This window comes from Struthio camelus, chromosome 17, assembly GCF_040807025.1.
Source record: "Struthio camelus isolate bStrCam1 chromosome 17, bStrCam1.hap1, whole genome shotgun sequence".
NCBI lineage: Eukaryota > Metazoa > Chordata > Aves > Struthioniformes > Struthionidae > Struthio > Struthio camelus.
Window position 1 is genome coordinate 5,297,395 of NC_090958.1, and position 22,870 is coordinate 5,320,264.

Here is a 22,870-nt window from a genome sequence, read left to right on the forward strand (position 1 = left end):
GACCACGGGGGCCTTGTGCCCCCAGAGGCAGAGCAGCGGCGGGGGACCCGCGGGTGCCCATGGCAGCGGCGCGATGCTGCCCGTCGCCTTGGCAGCGCCGATGCTGCCCGGCTTCCCACGCTCCTCGCTGCCGGCCGGGCTGCGGGGGGGGCGCGCCTGGGCCCCCCGCGGGAAACCCGTCCCTGCGCTGGCCTTCGCTCCGGGGCGGGGGGGGATGTTTGGGGGCGGCTTTCCAGGACTAGGTTTTGCTCCTGTGAGTAAGATCGCCTCGGCCCTGCCCCGCGGGACAGGAGCTGGGCTCGGCCGAGAGCCCCTTACGGAGGCTGCCGGCCGGGGGGCGCGCTGCTCTGCCGCCAGCGTCCCACCCCTCCGGCCCGCGCCCCTGTCTCCGTCTTGGCTTAAATCCGCCGGGGGCTGCGATGCCCTGCGTCTAGTAACGGTGTGCGGGGGATCTGCGCGGACAGCCGCAGGGGTGCGGGCGGACGCGGGGGGATGCGGGGGCGGGCAGCCGAGAGGTTTGCAGGTGCCTCCGGCAGTGACTCACGGCAGCTGCTGGGTGTTGCTGGGGCGGGTGTCACCGCGCGGGTGCTGGCTCCCCGGGGTGTCCCTGCCGGGTGGGTGTCACCGCGCGGGTGCTGGCTCCCCGGGGTGTCCCTGCCGGGTGGGTGTCACCGCGCGGGTGCTGGCTCCCCGGGGTGTCCCTGCCGGGTGGGTGTCACCGCGCGGGTCCCCGGGGTCGGTCCCTGCCGGGGCGGGTGTCACCGCGCGGGTCCCCGGGTCGGTCCCTGCCGGGGCGGGTGTCACCGCACGGGTCCCCGGGTCGGTCCCTGCCGGGGCGGGTGTCACCGCGCGGGTCCCCGGGTCGGTCCCTGCCGGGTGGGTGTCACCGCGCCGGGCGCAGGCCAGGGCCGAGCCGCCCCCCGCGAGGGGCCGCCGGGCGCCAGCCGGGCCGCGGCCTTGGCAGGTCCCCGTTCGCCGTCCGACCTGCTCCGCTCCCGGGGCGGCTCTCGCCCGCCGCCACCCTTGGGCTGAGCGGCGGCGGCGGCGGAGGAGGAGGAGAAGGAGGAGGAGGAGGAGGAGGCGGCGGCGGCGGCTCCCCCCCGGCCCGCCCCGCGCGGAGGCGGCGCCGCGCAGGCGGGAGAGGCGGCGGCGGCGGCGGCGGGGCGGCCCCGGGGCCGGGCAGCGGCAGCGGCCTGCGCGGCCGCCGGCCCGGGGCGCCCGCGACCAGCCCAGCGGCCGGGCGGAGCCCGCGGCCGGGCCCCGACGGCGGCGGCGGCGCGGAGCGGAGCGGCGCGGAGCCATGAAGGGGAGCGCAGGTGCGGCGGGGCGGCCCGCGGGCGCGCTGCGGGCCCGGCGCTCGGCCGGCCGGAGCGGCGCTAGGGAATAAACCGTGCGGCCGGGGGCAGCGGCCGGCAGCCGGCTCGGGGCCGGGAGCGCGGCCTGGCCGGGGCCGGGGGGCGCCGGGGTCTCCCCGCCGGCGGCACGTCCGAGCCCGCGCGGGGCCCCGGGCCCGGAGCTGCAGGGCAGGCAGCGCCGGCGGTGTGGGGAGGGCCCGAGCGGCAGGATCAGGCGCCCTGCAGGAACGGGGCTTTTGTAGGCGAGGCTGTGCCCGGCTCGGCAGTAACTGCGCTGTCCCGCTGCCCAGAGGAGCCTGTCCTGCTGGCGGAGCTCAAGCCGGGCCGGCCGCGGCAGTACGACTGGAAGTCGAGCTGCGAGACGTGGAGCGTGGCCTTCTCGCCCGACGGCACCTGGTTTGCCTGGTCGCAAGGTCACTGCATCGTCAAGCTGATCCCCTGGCCCCTGGAGGAGGCCGAGCTGTAAGTAGCGGGGCGGCGGGGGCGGACGCGCTAAGCCGCGGGCTGACTCCTGGGTCAAGCTGCCAGGCTTTTCCCTGGGCGGCAAGGCTTGCAAGCTCCTTCCACCAGAGCGTTGCCTCCTGATGGGGCAGGAGGAGCGCGGGGGACGGCCTCGGCTGCCCACGGCCCAGTGCGCAATCCTCCCTTCTCGCGGTAGCTGCAAAACCTTGGACCGCAAGAGCCATGGCAGCAAAGCGGAGGCGAGGAGCCGAGGGGGGGCCAAGGAGAAGACGCTGGAGTGTGGCCAGATCGTGTGGGGCCTGGCCTTCAGCTCCTGGCCTGCAGCTGACTCCGGGGACCTGGATGGCACCTGCGCCGTGGGGCTGGCCTGTCTGATCCTGGCCACGGGGCTCAACGATGGGCAGATCAAAGTCTGGGAGGTGCAGACAGGTGAGCAGCGTTGGGACCTGCAGCCCGTGATGAGTTCGGACCGTCCCTCTGTCCCGGTGGTATCTGCCCTTGCTCCCTTTTGGAAGGAAATCCTTTCTCCACCCTTCCCTTCCCCAGAATATTTCCCAGCGGTGAGTGGGGGTCACTGCCCTGTCCCAAGGGGGACAACCCACGCGTGAGGGGCGCTGCCTCGCTCCCCGTGGCGAGACGGTCCTGAGCGTGGCCCCTCTCTGCAGGACACCTGCTCTTCAGCCTCTTGGGGCACCAGGACGTTGTCAGAGACTTGAGCTTTGCTCCCAATGGAAGCCTCATCCTGGTTTCTGCCTCGCGGGACAAGACCTTGCGTGTCTGGGACCTGAGCAGAGATGGTAGGAGCCAGTTGGTATCCCCCGGTGTCGGGTCACCAGCGTTTGATGCTGGGCTCTGCTGAGAGGGGTGGAGACGGCGCGGGAGGATCTTCGGGGCGAGTCCCGCAACCCAGAGCAGAACCACCCTCTGCCAAACGGGACCCGAGATGCAGGAGGGGGCCGCAAAGAAGCGAGAGGGTTTGGGATCCTCACCCAGGGAAATACGCAGCCCAACACACCTTTCCCCTTGCCAAAGGGGTGGGGAGGGCAGGCAGGGGCCGGGCCCAGCTCTGTCTCTCGCGCTCCCCTCTGGTGACTCGCGTGTCTGCTGTCCCCAGGGCGGCAGGTACAGGTGCTGGTGGGCCACGTGCAGTGGGTCTATTGCTGCTCCATCTCCCCGGACTGCAGCATGCTCTGCTCCGCTGCCGGCGAGAAGTCGGTGAGTCCCGGAGGATGGGAGCCGGTCCCACGTCCCACCGAATGCAGCGCTCCCTTCGGTCCTCCCGTGTCCCACGCTTGCTCGCCTGGCCCTCCCGTCCCCACGGCTACCCTCCGTCCCAGCCAGACCCCAGCTTGCACCCCAGGGACACAAATGGCGCTCGGGCCCGGAGGCCTCTTTTCTGTGGGGTGAGGGGGGCGAGAGCAGGTGGGCTCTTGCAGGGGGCAGCGGTTGGAGGAGAAGGCGAGAGCCACTCTCGCTCCTTAGCTCCTGGGGCTGGCCAGTGCCCCACCATCCACCCCACCGTGCCTCCGGTGGGCTCTGCCCACGTCCTGGGGGAGGAGATTGGGCTGGGCACAGGGGTGCTGGGAGGAGCCGTTTCCCGCTCAGCAGCAGCATGGAGGAGACGCTTGGAGAGGTACCCAGGTCTTTTCTTTTTCACGGAGCTGCTTCAAGCAGCCACCGTGGCTTAGTCTTCTCTGTCGGGCTGTCCCAGGTCCGCGCGACTGAGCTGGCAGCTCGGACCAGAGCTGGCAGGAGCAGGGCCCCGGTGCTGCTGTCTGCGCGGAGCTTAGCTCAGCCGTCGCGCCGTGCCCCGCAGGCGCTGCTGTGGAGCATGCGGTCGTACGCGCTCATCCGGAGGCTGGAGGGGCACCAGAGCAGTGTGGTGTCGTGCGACTTCTCGCCGGACTCGGCGCTCCTTGTCACCGCTTCCTACGATGCCTGCGTCATCATGTGGGACCCCTACACGGGGGAGCAGCTGAGGACGCTGCGGTACGGAGCTGGGGGGCTGCGGGGGACCCGCCTGTGCTGTGGCCGGCGGTTTGCTGCGGCCGAGAGCGGCCTTCCCGCCTCGCTGGGCAAGGCCTGCGCCTCTCCCCTGTCCCGAGGGCGACTCGCCGGCTCCCGCGCCAGCCCCAGCGCGTGGGGCCTGCGGCGGCCTGGGGCTGACTCGGTGAGCTTGTCCTCTCCTCAGCCACGTCCCCTTGCACTCGGCGCTGGACTACAGCAGCGACGTCCACACCAGCTCCCTGCGGTCGGTGTGCTTCTCCCCCGAGGGCTTGTACCTGGCCACGGTGGCGGACGACAGGTAAGGTAGCCAGCCCCCTTTGGGGTCTTGGGAGGGGGTCCCGAGAGGACGCACCAGAAAGCACCTCCGGGCGTGCCGGGGGGGAGCAGACCGTGCATGCCACCTCCCCACCAACGCGTTGAGAGCCCTGATGGCACGGGGGAAAGGACAGGCTGCGTGGGGCGCTGCGGCTCGACTGTGGCAGGCAGTAGCAAGGGCTCTCGGGGTGTTGCTGGGCACATGGCATGCCTTGCTATGGTGTCGCGAGACCTCTGTGAGGCTTAACAAACGGGTAAAAGCCTGCTCCAGAGCTGTATGCGTTCAGGCGAACCCGAGGGCGTTGTTCTAGCTTGAGGCACCCTGCGGGTTCAGGCCTAGCGTCGTGTCCCCTTCCTTCCTCTTTAGGCTCCTGAGGATCTGGGCTTTGGAGCTGAGATCTCCAGTTGCGTTTGCTCCTATGACCAACGGCTTGTGTTGCATGTACTTTCCACACGGCGGCTTCATTGCCACGGGGTGCGTATGTCTGCTGGAGGGAGCAGGGGGCATGTCGAACGGCGCCTGGCAGGGGGGAAGGAGCAGAGAAACACGTGGCTGCTCTCTCCTGCTGCCGCTCTGGCTCTGCCCAGCGAACTCTGGGTCCGCTGCGCGCGACCGAGAAAGGGCTTCCCTCTGAAACGAGCCTGGGGAGCGCAGGCTGGCTGCAGCTGGTTTTCCAGGTTGGGGAGCGGGTGTGCGTGGTTGCTGCAGGCTCAGGATATTTGGGGCAATTGTAGCTTGCTCTTTGCGCTATGCTGGGGCGGGCGTCTGCTCGGGGACTGGCAAGCTCACGGCCTGCTCTGGTCTCTCGTCGCAGGACCAGAGATGGCCACGTCCAGTTCTGGACCGCTCCCAGGGTCCTCTCATCACTAAAGCACTTGTGTCGCAAAGCTCTGCGCACTTTCCTAACGACATACCAGGTCCTGGCGCTCCCCATTCCCAGGAAGCTCAAGGAGTTCCTCACCTACAGGACCTTTTAAGGCAGCGTGGAAACCAGGGACGCGGAGGCGAGAGGCCTCTGTCTCTTGGGAGAGCTGGGCCTGGATCAGAGGAGGCACTGCAGCGATGACGTCTGGCAGATCTGTGAGCCACAGCACCAGGAGTGTTATTCCCCTGGTTTTGGGGCTATGTCTGTGAACGCGGAGGTTATTTTTGCTGTACTACTACTAGAACCCAACAAGAATGCATGCAGAGGGCGAGGGGCAGCCTACAGCCCGGGGACAGCTCTGGTGGCCCCCCAGGGGACACAGGTCTCCCCCCACTGCCTGCAAGTTTTGGGTCTGGTGCTTTTGCTTCCAGGGCAATGTGGCGGGTTGAAGATTAGCAGGCGCAGTTTGAGCAGAGCATTTGTTGTTAGTAGGAATACGGGGCTACAACTGCCCCCACCAAAACGGACCCTCGCGGGGACCCAGCTCGTACCTTCGGTCCCGGAGGGGTGCCGGCTCTGCCGTTCCCAAGGTCTGGGTGGGAGCTGGACAAACCTGAGCCAGGTCTCTGCGGAGTAGAGGACAGCGATGACAATAAAAGACCGTTCCTCACTTCCTTCCTCTTCGCTCATAAAGGCGCTCCGGGCGCCGCTTGCAGGCGATGGGGATATGCGGCAGGGGAGGCTCCAGCGCGCCCAGGGCCACCTGCAAGGGGCTGTTTTGGTAACAGAAGTGGCTCGCTTTAAATAACCGGCCCTAGCAAATCGCGGAGGCTGTTGTGCTGAAGCACGAAGCCTCCTCTGCCTCGTCCCGCCGGGAGGACGCTGGCTCCTCGCAGGCGGTAGGGCATCCCCCTCGGTTTTTTAGCTCCGGGGCTGGCCGGCTCTCCCCGCTGGGATAGGTGCGCGGCGTGACCTGCCGCGTGTCCCTGCCTGGGGCGGCGCGGGTGCTGAGCGATGGCTAACGGAGCGGTCCAACGCTCCGCGGCGGGTGCTGGGGAGCATCGGTCCTCGCGCGCGGCCCTGGCAGAGGGAGGCAGGACGCGGCGCGCTCGAGCGGGTCTCCCGCAGCGCGGTCGCCTCGCACCCTGCCGCGTTGCGCGTGACACGGCCCGGCGCACCCGTCCCGGTCCAGCTCAGCTGGCGTCCCAAGTGACCGCGCGCGCTCGCGGTCCCTCTGCGCGCTAGAGGCCCCGCGCGAAGCCCTGGCCGACCGCGACTGATGGGGAGGCCCTCTGCTATAACCAGCTCCCTGGGATGCCGTCCCCTGCGGAAAGCTGAACCCAAGAGCTGCTGAGGGAAACGTTACTGCAGAGCCCAAACGTGTTTAAGCAGCTGGACAAAAGCTCAACAGCAGCAAGAGGGGAAGAGCTGACCTGCAGGCGTGTTCCCGCGTGCCGTGGCTGTCCCGCGAGGGACGAGGCAAAGAAAAAAAGGGGGGGGGGGGCCCTCAGCAGCAGAGCTTGCCATCGCTGTCCTGTGCTGCCCCTCTGCGGGAACCTCTTGGGGCCCGTCCCACTGAAGAGGGGAAACTGCAAAGACAAGGGGCCTCGTTGTCACTACGTAACAGCGAGACCCCTTTGTCCCCGCTCGCCTTGCCGCGTGTGGCTGCGCTGCTCAGCGGCGGCAGCAGCGGCGGATGGCGCCAGCCGCGTCTGTGCTCGGCTCGCTACGCGGCAGGCTGGGGCACCAGCAGTTTTGCATACAGGTGACGGCGGCTGGACTTTGCCCTTTGCGGCTGTAAGGCTAACTCGCCGCCGCCGCCGAGGAGGAGGAGGGCGGCGGCAGCCGCCTCCGAGCCCGGCCGCAGCACCCAACGGCTCAGTGAAGCTCCGCTGAGCTCTGCAGGGTCAGCGGGTTGGCGCGTGGAGCGTGCTCTTGCCACCGGCCGAAGGACGCCGGTGCCTTGGCAATGGGACGCGTTATTCGTTACGGACGGGCCCGGGGGGAGCCTCAGCTGCCTCCCTTCAGCCCTTGTTCCCTGTATGGCAGAAAAAAGACGAATGCAACCTGCTCGGCTTTAGAGGTGTCTGCATTTCCCGGTGAAGCTGATCAGCACCGCGGCCCATCTCGCCCCCCCCCCAGCTGCGGGCAGGCGGCTGGCAAAAAAAGGAAACAAGAAGCTACGTTCTCTGCTCCGGCAGTTTGCCCCGAGCATCGAGGCAGGTCAGGGCACGGGGGGCTGATGGTCCCCTCGAGCTTCTCTTCCGCCCCGGATTGCAGACAAGGACGCTTCACCCCTCCGCTGGGGGCAGATGGCGCCCACCCCAGCAGGACTCAGGCTTCGGCCACAATCAGGTCTCTGGTGACTTGGAAAGCCGCAATGAGGGAGCTCAGCTGAATCTTTTCGCTTGTCCCCGCAGCCAGCCGGTACCTGGAGCAGGAGGAAAGGGCAGGTTTAAGCACTTACAGCAGCGTCCTGATGGAGTGACAGCTCTGGCTGGGACAGGACAAACTCAGAGCAGCACTGGGCAGGCGCCAGCGGGGGCACGAAGCAGCGGCCGGCGTGCAGGGGAGGCTCCCGACAGCCCCTGCCTGCCGTGAAGACCAGGCACGGCGCGTTAGCGGTAAGCCCGCGGGCTGGGAGCGCTGGCAGCCCTCCTGAGCGGCAGCGTCGGCCGAGGAGCGCCGCGGGGGGGTCGAGTGGACGCTTACTCGATGTCTGCCATTTTGGTCAGCAGCTGGATACGGACCGAAGGTGGGAAATCGACTGCGGAGAGAAGGAGACGAGCGTGAGCGAGCGCAGGCTGCAGGGATGCCTGTCCCCCGGCAGAGGGGCCGAGCGCGCGGGCTTCACACCTCGGTGCACAAACAGGTGAATCTCGGTGAGGATGTCGTGCAGGGCCAAGCCCTTCAGCGTCTTCAGCTCCGTGATTTCTGAGACGGCAGTGAGTGAAGGGGTTTCCTTGCAGCGCTTTCCCTGTGACCTGCAGGACGCGAGCCACCCCCAGGAGAGCGCGGGTGGGGAGCGAGACCCTCCCCAGCGAGCAGCACGGCACGCGCGGCCCAGCCCTGCCCCAGCCAGGGCAGGACGTAACGGGACGGGAAGCCCTGGAAAAGAGGAGGGTTTACAACAACGGGGATTACACTCAAGGATGGAGGGGAATTAGCAGGAACTCTGTTTTGAGCAAGCATCTCCACCGCCCTCGCTCGGGCTTCAAGGCAACCCTGGTCGGCTGTGGGCTGTGCAAGGCTGAGAGAAAAGGATACTCCGATAGGCAGCGGAAAAGTCCTGGTTCAGCATCCAGTCAAGGATGTTGGCAATGTCAGACTTGAGGGGGTGGCCGGTGCAGGTGTAAACGTTCTCCTCCGTCACCCTCCCGAAGGCCATGGCGGTGCTCTGGGGAAGAGGAAGGGTGAGGAGGGCTGCAGAGGGAAGGGGCTCCCTGGGGGCCAGCCCTTCCTCTGCGACTCCCTCCAGGCAGCAGGGACAACTGGCTCCTGGGTTACGCGAGGCAACTAACGCTCGTGTCTGCTGCGGACAGCGTGAGGTGCAGCCACGGGCCGTACCTGTAAGATATTCAGGGCTCTGCGCATATCGCCGCTCGAGAGGGTCACCAAAGCTTTCATCCCATCTTCCGTCACATCCACCCTGGAAGACCAGGAGAACTGGGGCTGCCGCACAGGGCGAGAGAGAGCCGAAGGACGGCCGGCTCTCCAGATACTAGCCCAAGGTGACACCCAGCACGCCACCATGGCAGCTTTGTGGCACGGCCCCGGTCTCCGTAACGCTCCCGCGGAGCCCAGGGACGAGGCCGGGAGCTCAGAGCCCAGCACCAGCGCGGGCAGTGGCTGGTGCTGTTGGCTGTGAAGCTGGTTTGTAAGTTTGCAGCCGCCTCGGTGGCTATTTCACGCAAACAGCTGGGCAGGTGAGGGCAAGAAGTGGATATTCGGCTTCAGAAAGGCCAACAGCAACACTGCAACTTTTTGCAGTGTTAAGTACTTTTTGCACCGTTACAACAAATTGCCCAGCAGCACTGGATTTCAAATGCAGCTGAAGTCTGAGGAGACAGTTAAATACAAGATCACTGCGACACTGAAGGTTTTTTTTTTTTTGTCCTAAAGCAAAAATTAATAACTAGCCATTGGGTTAATTTTGCTCAGAACATGTGTATCTGCCTAATCTCTGCCTGCCCGCCCCTCTGGCTTGTAAAGCAGAGGACAGCTGGGCCCACCCTGGCCCCTCTGTCCCTAAGGATGGTTAGCAGCCCCCCTGCTGCGGGGCCAGGCTGATCTCCTTGCACCTGCGGGGCTCCTGGCACGGCCTGGGTGAAACACGGGCAGGACCGGCCCCGGAGAGCCTTCATTAGCTGGGCAGAGCCCTGCCCTTGGGAGCCAACGCTGCTGATGGAAGAGCTGGAAGAACTTGCTTGAAATAACCCTGGAAAAAGCAACGAAGCTGCTGTTCCCTCCCAGGCAGGGGGAGCGGGAGGGAAGGGGGACCACTGCGGAGCCCCCACCCCGGCATCCCGCGCCGTCCCTGTGCCCTTCGCTCACCTCTCCTCCTCGATGACGTGCTGCAGCCGGGGCACCATGAGCTCCGGGGTGAGGGGCCCGAACCGGAAGCGCGTGCAGCGGGACTGCAGGGCAGGGATGATCTTGGAGAGGTAGTTGCAGATGAGGCAAAACCGGGTGTTCTCGGTGAACTTCTCGATCACTGCAAGGAGAAGGTAGGAGAGGTGCTGCATCTGCCGAGGTCCGTAGCCATCCACGACGGAGGCCCTAGAGCACGTGCCTTGTGGGAGGGGGCTGCCAGCCGTGTCCTTTTCCTGGCTGGAAAAGGCTCGAGGGGTGCCAACAGCGTGGGGTCACACCACTGTCCCGACCGAGCCCCCCAGGCCCCTCACCTCGCCTTAGGGCATTCTGGGCATCCTGTGTCATGGCATCTGCTTCATCCAGGATCACCAGCTTGAAGCCTTTCCTAAAAGAGAGAGAAAGGAGGTGGCTTCGGTCTCGCCTGCCTTTTAGAAGCTGCTGGGGTCGAGTCAAGCTGGATGCTGGAGAAAGGAGCTGAGAGACACCTATCCCCAGCCCGGCCCCACCGGGAACATGCTGTTTAAGGCTGAGGCTCCCTCCGCCCGTCCGAGCATCTCAGCAGCACCATCAGAGCCCTCCTGACCAGCAGCCTTATCGCCCTCATCCTCGTGGCGTGCTGGGCACTCCCAGCTCCTTCGCAGGCTGCTCGGCCACAAAGCCCACCCCAGAAGCCACCTCCTTCCTTGGCAAAACCACCTCCCCTGAGCCCAGCGCCCGGCCGGGCTGCGGACAGAGGGGGAAAAGGAAGGGAAATACAGCCCTGCCACTTACTTAAAGATGGTCCTGGTGCTGGCGAAGCTCAGGATGGGCCCTCGGACTATATCGATCCCTCTGTCATCCGAGGCATTCAGCTAGAGAGGGACAGAAGGTGGGAAGAGCAGTGGCGGCCGTGGCTCTCCTCCCTCCCTGCGGCAGCTGCCGTTCCCGCCTGAGCTGGGGCGCCCATCAATGCTCTCCCTCCCAGCCCAGGCTGGGAGCGCCTTGGCCCAGCACGGGAGAGGAAGATCCCCTTGGAAAATCCCATTCCGGGCATTTGGCGGGAGCAATTTCCATGCCAGTCTCGGTGCCCGGCGCGAGAAACAGCAGGTGACCGCCCAACCGCAGGCACAGCCCTGCCCGCCCCAGCCCTCGCCCCGCAGCCCGTTCCTCGGACCGGGCGGCAGGCGACGAAGCCGGAGGGTCCGTCCGACTTGCCTCTAAAACCATGGAGTTGAATTCGCGCTCCTTGTAGAGCTGCCTGGCGCAGGCGAGGATGGCGGAGGTCTTGCCGGTCCCGGGAGGCCCGTACAGGAGCAGGTGCGGCAGGCGGTCCTCGCTGACGAACCTCTGGACTGGGGAGGGGGCAGGAGGGCGGCGGGGGGGAGCGGGCGCCGGGCTGAGGAGCGGGCACAGCACGCCTGGACGCCAGCCGCGGCCCCGCTCGCCGGCTCCCTGCGGAGGCGCAGGATGAGGCCCGGGGCCCGCTACTTACTGGTGCTCAGGATGTCTCGGTGGGACACCAGCTCGGCCAGCGCCTGCGGGCGGTACTTCTCCACCCTAAACACAGAGCCGGGGGTGAGGGGCGGCCCCCGACCCGACCCGACCCGAGGTGAGGGGCGCCGCGGGGCCGCCCCGGCCCGGTCCGAGCCGATCCTACCAGGGCAGGTTCCTGGCGCGGCCGCCGCCGCCCGCCCGCTCCATGCTGCCGTCGGGGGAGGCGCCTCGGCGGCCTCGCGAGAGCGCGCGGGGCGGCGGGGCCGGGCCGCCGGCGGGGGCGGGAGCCGCAGCGCTGCGCCGCCCCGTCCAGCCCGCCCGGCCGCCGAGCCCGCCCCGCCCCGCCGCTCCGCCGCCGCCGCCGAGCCCGCCCCGTCCAGCCCGCCCCGTCCAGCCCGCCCGGCCGCCGAGCCCGCCCCGCCCCGCCGCTCCGCCGCCGCCGCCGAGCCCGCCCCGTCCAGCCCGCCCCGTCCAGCCCGCCCCGCCGCCGCCGCCGAGCCCGCCCCGTCCAGCCCGCCCCATCCAGCCCGCCCGGCCGCCGAGCCCGCCCCGCCCCGCCGCTCCACCGCCGCCGCCGCCGAGCCCACCCCGTCCAGCCCGCCCCGCCACCGCCGCCGAGCCCGCCCCGTCCAGCCCGCCCCGTCCAGCCCGCCCCGCTGCTCTGCCGCCGCCGAGCCCCGGCCGGGCACCAGCGATGCTCAAAGCAAAGCGGCGCCCGCGCTTTTGGCGAGAGCGAAGCCTTTCGGGGAAAGCCCGGCGCTGGCCGATGCCAAGGCGAAGCGGCGCCCGGGCCGTCGGGGAGAGCAGGGTGCTGGTGGCCGCCAAAGCCGAGGCGTGCCCGTGCTCTTGGGAGCACTTTTGGGCGCGCACTGAGGGGCTTCGCCCGACGCCTGCGGGGCTGCGGGCCGAGGGGAGAGCTAGCGAGCGGCGCGGTTGCCCGAGAGCTGCAGGGCGGGAGCCTGGGGCAGCGCTTCGGAGACGGCGCCCGACGCGTTGCACGGCGCGAGCGGCGGGCTCAAGAGGCGGCTGCGAGACGAGAGCGTGCGTGGCCGTACCCGCTGCTTTCTGGTGCGCGGCAGCAGCCTGAAGATTCGGAGGTCTCGTTTTCTGGTTGATTTTCAACTTGAAAAACCAGGCCCATCTTCTGCTTCTCGTGCTGCCAAACTCCTCGGCTGAGTAACGGGGCTGTTTCTGCGTGGGGTTGCGTGGCTCCCAGCTATTCCTGGAGGAATAGCTGCGTTTTCTCACCGGAGTCGTCTCCAAACGAGGAGGGGGTCCTTGCTGTTTTAGAAGTGCCTTTGGCAAACATCTAGGACCTCCTTAGAGAAGTCGCTTCACGGGAAAAATAGTCGAAGCTAATGGGTGGCAGGATGCTCAGGCGTTGGTTCAGGTTAGAGGAGATGGCTGGAGAATCAGACAGGACTGCAGTGAAAGACTCTGGCTCGCATAGCACCAGCGCCGAGGGATAACGGAGAGCGATCCGCCGCCGAAGCAGGGATGTAGAGATGTGAAGTAAATCGAAAGGCCAAAAATACTATGGAGATCCTCTTGCCAGCAAGGGAAGAAAAAACATGAAGCGCTCCCGAACCCCCAAACCCACCAGAGGGAAACCGGGAGAGCTGGGAGCTGGAGCGGAGCGGCTGCCGGGGCTGGATCAGCTCTCGGAGGGCTTTGGGAGAGCTGAGCAGGAACTGCCAAATGTCACGCTGGGCCAACAGCATGAAAACACGTAACATCATCCTTCAGCCACAAAAATAGCAGGAAAACCTTGAGCGGAATACTTGCGGCTGTTCCTCACTGAGAACGAGCTTGAGGCGGAAGATGAACACCATGCGAGCCCGGGATGAATGGCTGCTCTGCCACAGTCCTCCCTGAGGGATGTAGCCCCGGGCACCTGCACGGGGCGAGGAATCGGGCCGCGCAAAGGGAAACAGCCCCGGGCGAGGCGGAAGAGCGGAGCGGGGAGGCGGCGGAGCCCTTCTGCCAGACCGGGGCAGAACCGGCGCCTGGGCATGCGAGCGGGTACCAGCGCTGGACCGACGCGTCCGGTGTCTGCGGAGCGGTGCCTCGCACCTGGAGAAAGCAGAATTTGCTCCGGTCCTTAACAAAACGCAAATGAAACCGCAGGCCCATAGATCCTTTTAGATGCGAATATTTAGAATCAATGGTTAAAGAAAAACAACAGGCGCAGAAGGAAGCGGGGAATAGGATCCATGGGGGCTTCCGGGGACGGATCGTGACGATAACCCAGCATCTTCCTCTGCTGACTGGTTTTCTAAAGAAGAGATCTGCAGTAGGTGCTCACCATGTAGACCGCAGCCTAGCTGCCACCTGTGAACGTTAGCCACGCTGGCACAGAGAGGATGAAGAGGGATGAAGAGGAAGCAGTGAGATCCTGGCTGCTCCTGGGAGAGGGACGGGGGAAGATGATGCCCGGCTTTGAGAGGGGTTAGAAGACGTGGTCCCCTGCGCGAGCCCGGGGGCACGTGGCCCCTACATCCCTGAGTGTTCCTCTCAGGTTGGCTGTTGACAGCTATTAAGAAATCCAGTTTTCCAATCCACTCGAAACACCTGAATGCTAAATAATCCAGAGAAAAACGGCTTGGCGCTGCGGCTCGTTTGGGCTGGGGGCACTAGGTGCCCACGCGCAGCGTGGCCGAGCTGGGACGGAGCGAAGGCAAGATAACACACACCGTGTGAGCTGCTTTTTTTTTTTTTATTTATTTTTTGCAGCCACATAAGGAAAAGCAACAGCTCGAAGCTGAGCTCAGCAAGCCTCATCTGTTCCTCTGGGCACGTGACGGCCGGGCCAGATGGCCCTTCGGACAGCAGGGCGAAGAGCCGCGGGGACCTTTCGCCACGCACCTAGGCACCGGCTCGCAGGGGGACCTGGCGCACGTGACGCTTTTGAACTTTGCATGTATTTAGCAATTCTGGAGCCGCTCTTCTCCCCTCCTCGCTTCTGGCTTTGCCTGGGGCGGCTTCTTCTTCTTCAAAACCAAATTTTCCAGGAGTTCCTCCCCTCCGCTCCCGCCGTTATTAATAAATCTTGAATGCCAGAGCGGATGTACGTGCGCGCTCAGATCCGTGGCCGGATTTCTCATGGGCGCTTTCAGCTATTTGTTGACCGCTGTCTAGGCTGGCGTGAAGATTTTTTTTTTGCTGCTTAATGTTGTTAAAATTGATGTCCCCCCCCCCCCCCAACTACTGTGCGTTGTTGTGACGGGCTGAATTGTCAACCGGTGTCTAACGGTGGCTTTCTTGCCTAGCGTGCCTCTTGCGAGGGGGCCAGCAGTTCACATCGTACTTTGCAAACAGCGACACGAGTTTCCGGCCCCGCCGGACGCTTGTCCGCGGCCCCCCGGTGTCAGGCGCGTCCCTGGGCAAGAGGACGGGGGAATCCCGGGGAACCGGTGGCGGTACATCCCGCGGGAAACCGCGGGGAGGCTCTTTGGCGGCGGGGAATCAGCCGGGGCCGGCGGAGCGGAGCAGCAGCCTCCTCGCTCGTCCGGCCCTCGAAACAAACGGAAGGGCCCCCAGGTTTCGAGGGTGGGCGGCGGATGGCACGGGCGCCCGGGACGGGGGCCGCAGGGAGAGCGGCGCCGGCGGCGCGCGCTCTATGGGAGCCCGTCGCGCCGTGGACGACGTCTGCCGAAGAAACGAAGCAGCTGACGTTGCTGAGTAACGCCGCGCGCGTCCAGCCCCGTTACGAAAGCCAGACGCTGATAACGAAGGAAATGAATAATTCAAGCCGCCCGAGACTGCCCGTACAATAGTGAAACGAGGGTGTTTTCTCGTGGCGCTCGCGGCCTGTTCTCGCAGGCGGCGAGCGGCGGGCGCAGCGGCGACGGGCGAGCCGAGCCGCGCCGCACCGCGCCGGCGATGCTATCCGGCCGGCCGGCCATCTGTCCGTCCATCCTCGGTCAGCCAGCGAAGCGATGTCGCAGGGGGCTTGGGGGGACCGTGGCCGCTTTGCAGGCTGCTCTTGACGAGCGGGGGGGGGCTGCAGGCGATGGGGGCTGTCCCGAATCCTTGTGCGCCCGCCCCGGCGAGGCCTCGGCGCGGAGCGGCCCGCTGAGCTTGCTCGGCGGTTGGAGAGCGGCAGGGTCGGCGCGCGCCCTAAGCCTCGGCACGTCTTGCCCCGCGGCTGCTTCTCGGGGTCGTTTTTCAGCGCCCAGCACCCGTTTTGCTTGCGTTGTTTTTTTTTTTTGGGGGGGGGGGTTATCTCGGCTGTCTTTGCGCCGCGGACAGGCCGGGGGGATCGCCTCCTCGCTAGCGGCCAGATGCTGGGCTGGGGCTCCCGGCGCGCTGCCTCGTGCCTCCTCGCGGCCGTGGGCAGCGCGGGACCGTCCCGTCCTTGCCTCCCGCGTAAGCCGCCCGGGAGCGACGACCGTAGAAATGACTGTGCTGGTGGCTTAGATGTTTTAGGCAAAAAATAATCTGTTGTTGCAAACGCGCTGAGTACAAAGAGTGCCTTGCCCTGTTATCTCCGTTTTGGTTATTGAAAGACTTGATTAACCACAGAAGCCAGCAGGAGAGAAAATTTCCAGTGTGTCTTTTTTTTTTTTTCTCTCTCTCCTATTTCCCTGTGCTCCAGCTAATGACAGAAATTGCATTGCATTTCAAACGCAGGCGATATTTAAATATCTGCCTGTTACGGCCTTCAAAAAGTGCCTGCCGCAGCAGTCGACAGGACGCCGTTCTCTGCCGGCCTTTCCGGAGGGCCGTTCCTCGTTATCCCGGGGCTAAAGAGCAGCCGAGCGGGAGGTCGGCTTCCCCCCGCGGTGAGTCGGTTTGGGGCTATCGCAGGCCCGGGGACTGGGCTAGTTTGCACCCAAAAAGAAACCCGGCCCGGTCCTTTGCCCTGGGGGATGCAGTGCTGCCCCGTGAGCTGCGAGGGGGCGATCCCAGCCATCCACCCCTGCTAAAACACAGCTACAACGCACACAGGTATGGGATACACATACACATATACATATATACACACACGCACACACGCACGCACCTGCGCCCATGCAGATACGTGTGAAATTACGACCGACATCGAGAGCGCAGCCCGGCTGCAACGGGATGCTCAACCTCACGACAGCAAAGCAGGATTTCTTTCCCGAGACGAGCTCTGTGGCCGAGGGAGGTTTCTGCCCAGCGGTTTCCAAGCGGCTCGCTAGTCAGTCCCAGTCCGATCCAAACGCTTTGGCAACGAGGTAAACGCTCTAGACGAGCGTCTCCGGGCGATCGCGGGCGCGAACGGAAATGTCCTTCTTCCTGGGGCGCCGCGCGGCCCCGGGCGCTCTGCTCGGGGGCCGGGCAGGGGCGCAGCGGGCAACGTGGCCAGCGATTTCAAGCATATTCCCGTGACTTTTGCACTGCCGTTTGCCCGGCCGGGAAGGCAGCTGTGATCTGCTCTAGGCGCTCAAGGAAAGGTCTGCACCTCTCCCCAAGAAATCGCTCTGGTTGGAGCAGGTGCGCGTTTATTCTTCGCTTAAAACCCGCGAAAGGACGTGACGCCTCCGCTAACAGGAATAATAGCGCTGCGGGCTGGAGAGATGCAGCAGCATCTCCTTGCGAAGGACTGGTGGCAGCTTATGCTGCTGTATTCCTAAGCAATCCGAGCCAGATCTGGAGCTGTACCCAGCGAAATCGTGCTCACCCGCGACGGGCAGGACGACTCGGGGCGCTCTGTCCCTGCGTGAGCCAGGTCTGCCTCCATCCAGACCGGGCTCACGGCCAGGCCGGGCTGAATCCCGCACGTAACCATCCACCCCGCGTCGGCAAAGGGCCGAAGAGCTCGGTTTGGCCGCGCGGGAGGCTCCTTTCACTTGATTTCCATGGACGTGGCCTGGAGCTTAGCCCGTCCCGCTTAGGTGCATTTGGGTGCAATTGCGTTGCTTTAAGTGCATTGCGCTTTCTGCAGGGGCTTGTCTTTCTCTTCCGGCTGTGCCGTGCTGTCTTCGGGTGCGCGGCTCGCAAGGAGCCGGGAGGGACAAAGTGCTCCCGGAGGTCGAGTGCCCGAGTGGGGATTTACGCTCTTCCCTTTGAGCCATTGCCGAAAACATTGATCCTGTAGTGCAGCGCCAAAAATGACCAGTTGTGACCGAATTGACCAGGTGTTGGTGCTTCCAGTGGGATGTGCCCTCCAGGCAGGACAGCACACGCCTGGCTGGGAAGCTAAAATCCCAGTAATTTCTTTAAAACCCCTTTAATTCCCCCCCACAAACCTGCACACATGCACTTGGAAGAGGATCCTTGAGCGCAAGTGAACGGCTTGCGAGCGGGAGGGAGGGATGGAGACGGTCCGCGACGCTGGGGCGATGGGCCAAGCCTGTAAATTAAAACTCCTGCTTAAAGAAAGCGATGAGCAGCACGTTGCAAACCTTCTGGGCCGTATCCCCTGGGCAGCGCCCGCACAGCGTCCTGCAAAGGGGCAGCCAGCGCAGGGCAAAGCTGTCGCCTCGGGGAAGGCTGCGAGCGCGAGGAGCCGCGTGGCCGGGGCGCGCCGCCAGCCCGGCTGCCCCCGCGAGCACGTTTTGTCCCCGGCGCTCCTCTCCCGCGCCTGGACGAGGGTGGCTCTCGCCCTTCGCCCCTTCTGCGTGTATTTGGCGCAGAGGCAGTCCTGGGGTGTGCTGCCCATTTACGCACAGGCGATTGCGCTGTGCGCTTCTGCGTGTGCAGTAGGAGAGCCGCACCGGCGGGGGCTGCTGCAGAAGGCACTTTTAAGGCACATGGCTCTCTGCACGGCGGCGGGGACGTCGGCTCCGGTGTCCTCCGCCGCTCGCTCCCCAAACCGCGGCCGTGGGCTTTCCGGGCCGCTCGCGGCAGCCGGAGCGGCGGCTCTGAGGCAGGAGCTCGCGGGAGAGGAGGGGGAGTGAGCGTGGGGGAGGCACGCTGCAGCAAGCCTTGAAGACGACGTTTGGCATCTTTATTTTTATTTGGCTTTTTTGTTGTTGTTGCTTTTTTGCTCGGTTGCAGGCCAAATCCTGTTGCCACAGCAGGGTCTCTCCTTGGCATCCCTGTCCCCGTTGCAGCTTTTCCGTCTCCCCTGCTCGTGCCGCTCGGTGCAACCCTTGGTGTCGGGAAAGCGCAGCAGGATTTGGCCTGTCCCTTAGCAGCATCGGCTTCCCCAGGAGCAAACCGGGAGGGAGGCAAGGTGCGGGACAGGCACGCAAAACAAACCGGTGTGAAGGGGCGCGGGGAGAGCGAGCTCCCAAAGACGGGGACGTGGGGCCCGGCGCGGCGTGCGGCCTCTCCGCGTGGCTTTGCCCTGGGAGAGTGGCGGGAAGTTAAATGCGGCTCGAGCTCTCCCGGGCCCCGGTACCGTGCTTGGGGTACAGCGGCCTTGCCCACTGGCAAACGCAGGCCGCAGGTCCCCCAAAACACCCCAGGAGGCTTTGTGGGGCGGGAGGGCAGCGGGGGGCAACGGCGCCTTCCAAGGGGGCCGAGCGTGTGCCCTGCAGTGACGTGCATGCAGCCCGGCCGGTTCCCTCTGCAAAGGGCTCCCTCCTGCAGCCCCACTGCAGCCTCCTTAGGCCTTTGGGGGTGCATCTTCCCTGTGCCCCCCTAGCTGTCCCCCCTTCCCTTGCCCTGCAGCGACATGCACGCAGCCTGGCCTGGCTGCCTCTGCCCTGGGGGCTGCAGCAGGGCCCCTGTTGCAGCATGGTCCCTCGTTGCAGCACAGCCTCCCGTTGCACCATGGTCCCCCCTTGCAGCAGGGCCCCCAGTTGTAGCAGGGCCCCCATTTGTAGCAGCATCCCCTGTTGCAGCACAGTCTCCCCTTACAGCAGGGCCCTCAGTTGTAGCAGACCCCTCGTTGCAGCAGGACCCCATTGCAGCAGGGCTCCCATTGCAGCACAGTCTCCAGTTGCAGCAGGGCCCCCGTTACAGCAGGCCTCCCCGTTGCAGCAGGGTCCCCCGTTGCAGCAGGGTCCCCCATTGCAGCAGCCCCCCATTGCAGCAGCCCCCCGTTGCAGCAGGCCCCCCTGTTGCAGCAGGCCCCCCTGTTGCAGCACAGTCTCCAGTTGCAGCAGGCCCCCCTTTGCAGCAGGGTCCCCTCGTTGCAGCATCCCCCCCCCCCCGTTGCAGCAGGGCCCCACTGCAGCCCCCCCCCGAGCCACCGGTGCCCCTCAGCCACTGCAGCCTCGCAGCGATGCTCACCATCCCCCTCCCCCGGCCGGGCACCCCCGCGGCCGCCGGTGCGCAACGGAGGGGAGGAGGCGGCGGGGGCGGGGGATGCCGGTGCGCGGGGAGGGGGGTGGGACCGGGATGCCGGTGCGCGGAGCGCGGGGGGGGGGGGGGCGCGCAGCGAGGGGGGGGGCGCGCAGCGAGCGCGGCCCCGGCGGTGCCTGAGCGCGCCGCCCCCGCCCCCGCCCCGCCGCGCCCGGGGGGAGGCGGCCGCGGCGCCGCGCTGACGGCTCGGTGGGCAGCGCGCCGGGCCGGGCCGGGCCGGGCCGCGCCGCGCCGCGCCGCGCCGCGCCCCGCGGGGATGCTGCGGGCGGCGGCGGCGGCGGCGGCGGCGGCGCGGGGCTGAGGCGGCGCGGGGGCGCGCAGCCCGCATCCGGGCGGCGGCGGCGGCCGCGGGGGGGGTGGGGGGGGGGCGGCGCGGCCGCGGCGAGCGATGGATGAGGAAAACATGACGAAAAGCGAGGAGCAGCAGCTGAGTTTGCAGAAAGCCCTGCAGCAGTGCGAGCTCGTCCAGAACATGATCGACATCAGCATCTCCAACCTGGAGGGGCTCCGCACCAAGTGCGCCGCCTCCAACGACCTCACGCAGAAGGAGATCCGCACCCTGGAGGTAGGGGCCCGCAGCCCCGGGCCCGCCGGGGCTCCCCGGCCGGCTCCCTCGCGGCGCTGCAGTGCGCCCCAGTGAGCCTGCGCGCTCTGCAGGTGGCCCCCGAGCTGGGTCTGGCACACGCTGAATGTTGCTGTCTGCCAGGAGGACCGGGAGCATCCCCGCGGCCGGCCTCCAGCCTTGCTGGCAGGCTGCAGCCCCTCGGCCGGCAGCATCCCCTCGGCCGGCAGCATCCCCTCGGCCAGGCTGCAGCCCCTCGGCCGGCAGCATCCCCTCGGCCGGCAGCATCCCCTCGGCCGGCAGCATCCCCTCGGCCGGCTGCAGCCCCTCGGCCGGCAGCATCCCCTCGGCCGGCAGCATCCCCTCGGCCAGGCTGCAGCCCCTCGGCCGGCAGCATCCCCCCGGCCGGCAGCATCCCCTCGGCCAGGCTGCAGCCCCTCGGCCGGCAGCATCCCCCCGGCCGGCAGCATCCCCTCGGCCGGCTGCAGCCCCTCGGCCGGCTGCAGCCCCTCGGCCAGGCTGAATCCCCTCGGCCGGCTGCATCCCCTCAGCCGGCAGCATCCCCTCGGCCAGGCTGAATCCCCTCGGCCGGCAGCATCCCCTGGGCCAGGCTGCTTCCCCTCGGCCGGCAGCATCCCCTCGGCCGGCAGCATCCCCTCGGCCAGGCTGAATCCCCTCGGCTGGCAGCATCCCCTCGGCCAGGCTGCAGCCCCTCGGCCGGCAGCATCCCCTCGGCCGGCAGCATCCTCTCGGCCAGGCTGCAGCCCCTCGGCCCAACTCCTTCCCTTCCTCCGAGCTGCATCCCCGTGGCCGGGCTGCGTGCCCCTCGGCCTGGAGCATCCCCGTGATCAGGCTCCAGCTTCTCTGGCAGGCTGCATCCGCTTGGCCGGGAGCATCCCCACAGCTGGGCTGCATCCCTGCAGCCAGGCTCCAACCTCTCCAGTAGGCTGCATCCCCTCGGCCAGGAGCATCCCCTCAGCCGGGAGCATCCCCTGGGCCGGGCTGCGTCCCCTCAGCCAGGAGCATCCCCTGGGCCAGGCTGCATCCCCTGGGCCAGGAGCATCCCCTCAGCCAGGAGCATCCCCTCAGCCAGGAGCTTCCCTCAGCCAGGAGCATCCCCTGGGCCGGGCTGCAACCCCTGGGCCAGAAGCATCCCCTGGGCCAGGCGGCATCCCCTCAGCCGGGAGCATCCCCTGGGCCGGGCTGCACCCCCTCAGCCGGGAGCATCCCCTGGGCCGGGCTGCACCCCCTCAGCCGGGAGCATCCCCTGGGCCGGGCTGCACCCCCTCAGCCGGGAGCATCCCCTGGGCCGGGCTGCACCCCCTCAGCCGGGAGCATCCCCTGGGCCGGGCTGCACCCCCTCAGCCGGGAGCATCCCCTGGGCCGGGCTGCACCCCCTCAGCCGGGAGCATCCCCTGGGCCGGGCTGCACCCCCTCAGCCAGGAGCATCCCCTTGGCCAGGAGCATCCCCTGGGCCGGGCTGCACCCCCTCAGCCAGGAGCATCCCCTGGGCCGGGCTGCATCCCCTCGGCCAGGCTGCTTCCCTTCCGCTGAGCTGCATCCCCCGGGCCGGGCTGCCTCCCGCCACCCGTGCTGCATCCCTTCCACCAGGCTCCATCCCCTTGGCCAGGCTCTGGCCCCTGGCTGAGGGCAGGCCGGCATCCTCATGGTGCAGCGCCTCTCCCGACCCTCGCAGCCTGCCGCGGCGCTGGGCAGAGCCCCTGCGGGAAGGGGAGGCTTCGCCGAGCCGCGGCCTCCAGCTGGGCCTCGGGGCTGCCGGCTGCTCGGGGGGCGAGGGCTGCGGGGCTGCTGCCGGGAGCCGCCGAGGGCTGCGGGCAGGAGCCGCGGCCGGGAAAAATCACGCATGCCTCTGCGGCGGCGGCTCCTTTTAATGCCGGGGAGGTGGGCATGGGGATTTTAAGAGGGTTTCTGAGGCCTGAAGCCCTCCGGCCTGGCAGCACGTGGGGCGCAGACCCGGCCAGCCCCTCGCTGGGGCCTGGTGCGCGGGAATCCCATTTATTTCCTATATCGGTAGAGTTTTATAGCTGGCTGAAACGTGCATAAGTAAAAGCTGCCAAGTGTCAGCGCTGGGTGCCAGAAGGGGCGGCTGGACTGGGCTGTCATGTCCCAGTGTGCAGGCGTTTGCCCTGGAGCGTGCTGAGACCCCCGCAAGAGGGATTTGGCATTAAATGGGGGGGGGGGGAGGCAGCAGGCCTGGCCGGGCACGGGGATGCCGGGCTGCGGGAATCGGGACCGCGCCGGTGGCTGGGCTCCTGCAACCTCCCCTCCGTGGGGCAGTTTTGCACCCTGGGCCGCTGTCGGACTGGTCCATGCTGGCGCCTGCAGCCCATCCTCGGCTTGCAGGGGCGCAAGCAGGGCAGCCGGGGCCGCCGGTTGCTGTGCACCGATCCTGCTCCCGTCGCTGCCTCTGCGAGCCGGGCAGCGGGGCTCTCACGTGTTTTTGCCCCTCTCCTGCCTAACGCCAGGGGTAAACGGGAGGCATCGGACGGAGCAGGCGGAGAAACCCGGGGCAGGAGCGTGGTGCGGCGCCCCGTGCTCCGCGGTCTGTCCCACGCCAAGTCTCGGGGACGGCGGGGACGACGGGGACGAAGCAGGGCAAGGGGGCTGCGAGCTCAGCCCGGGGGGCGAGTGGCTCGACAGCAATTTTGGGGTAACTGGGAGACTCCAGGAGAGCGAAGGGGGGCTCGGAGGTGCCGCGGAGCTGCTGGTTGCTGCTGCTGCCTCCACCCGCGCCCAAGTGCCCGCGGGGACGAGGAAGGCAGGGGGGAACAGGCCGGCTCCAGGCAGCACCTGGACCGTCGCGGCTCTGCAGCAGGAAGTTCACGCCGCGCGCGGTGACGGCTGCACGAGTACGCGGGTGCGCCCTTCAACGGGGACGCTCAGAGCAGGGGGGCGGCCGGCGGCGCGGGTGAGATGCTGCTCCGGGTCGTTGGGCGCCGGGCAGCGCAGAGCGGTCCCCGGGGTGCCGGACCGCGCCGCGGCCCCGTCCCCGG

At 67.1% G+C, this 22,870-nt stretch overlaps 3 protein-coding genes across 9 annotated transcripts in view; 2 read left to right on the forward strand and 1 right to left on the reverse strand.

The window, feature by feature from the left end:
- Positions 1-1,214: 1,214 nt before the first annotated feature.
- On the forward strand, positions 1,215-5,679 carry WSB2 (WD repeat and SOCS box containing 2). Of its 6 annotated transcripts, none has more exons than XM_068911240.1 (9): positions 1,215-1,316; positions 1,646-1,817; positions 2,014-2,246; positions 2,483-2,614; positions 2,932-3,032; positions 3,529-3,806; positions 4,009-4,122; positions 4,507-4,614; positions 4,955-5,679. In XM_068911240.1, the coding sequence occupies exons 1-9, from the start codon at positions 1,301-1,303 to the stop codon at positions 5,115-5,117; spliced, it is 1,317 nt and encodes a 438-aa protein (XP_068767341.1). In that variant the 5' UTR covers positions 1,215-1,300; the 3' UTR covers positions 5,118-5,679. The 6 variants fall into 6 exon arrangements, with proteins under 6 accessions (XP_068767341.1, XP_068767344.1, XP_068767340.1 ...); XM_068911243.1 differs by having other exon boundaries at positions 3,634-3,806; XM_068911239.1 differs by having other exon boundaries at positions 1,286-1,316; positions 1,598-1,817.
- Positions 5,680-7,076: 1,397 nt separating this feature from the next.
- RFC5 (replication factor C subunit 5) lies at positions 7,077-11,340 on the reverse strand. Its single transcript, XM_068911246.1, has 11 exons — positions 11,235-11,340; positions 11,070-11,134; positions 10,793-10,929; positions 10,370-10,449; positions 9,910-9,983; positions 9,560-9,719; positions 8,573-8,654; positions 8,273-8,402; positions 7,862-7,939; positions 7,718-7,772; positions 7,077-7,436 (listed from the first exon to the last, which is right to left on the reverse strand). Exons 1-11 carry the CDS (start codon positions 11,276-11,278, stop codon positions 7,340-7,342), a joined length of 1,002 nt encoding a protein of 333 aa, XP_068767347.1. The 5' UTR covers positions 11,279-11,340; the 3' UTR covers positions 7,077-7,339.
- Positions 11,341-19,666: 8,326 nt separating this feature from the next.
- The window catches only part of KSR2 (kinase suppressor of ras 2), a 98,094-nt gene continuing 94,890 nt past the window's right edge, over positions 19,667-22,870 (forward strand). For both annotated transcript variants that reach the window (XM_068911145.1, XM_068911146.1), the window contains exon 1: positions 19,667-19,859. In XM_068911145.1, coding sequence (XP_068767246.1) covers positions 19,683-19,859 — 177 coding nt within the window. In that variant the 5' untranslated portion in view covers positions 19,667-19,682. The remainder of the gene's footprint in view (positions 19,860-22,870) is intronic.

Coding starts and splice junctions, on each gene's coding strand:
- WSB2 (XM_068911239.1), top strand. Junction 2,615..2,931: donor CTGGGACCTGAGCAGAGATG/GTAGGAGCCAGT, acceptor TGCTGTCCCCAG/GGCGGCAGGTACAGGTGCTG. Junction 4,123..4,506: donor GCCACGGTGGCGGACGACAG/GTAAGGTAGCCA, acceptor CTTCCTCTTTAG/GCTCCTGAGGATCTGGGCTT.
- RFC5 (XM_068911246.1), bottom strand. CDS start 11,278: ATGGAGCGGGCGGGCGGCGGCGGCCGCGCCAGGAACCTGCCCTG. Junction 8,403..8,572: donor GAGCCCTGAATATCTTACAG/GTACGGCCCGTG, acceptor CCTCTTCCCCAG/AGCACCGCCATGGCCTTCGG. Junction 7,437..7,717: donor ACCAAAATGGCAGACATCGA/GTAAGCGTCCAC, acceptor CTCCTGCTCCAG/GTACCGGCTGGCTGCGGGGA.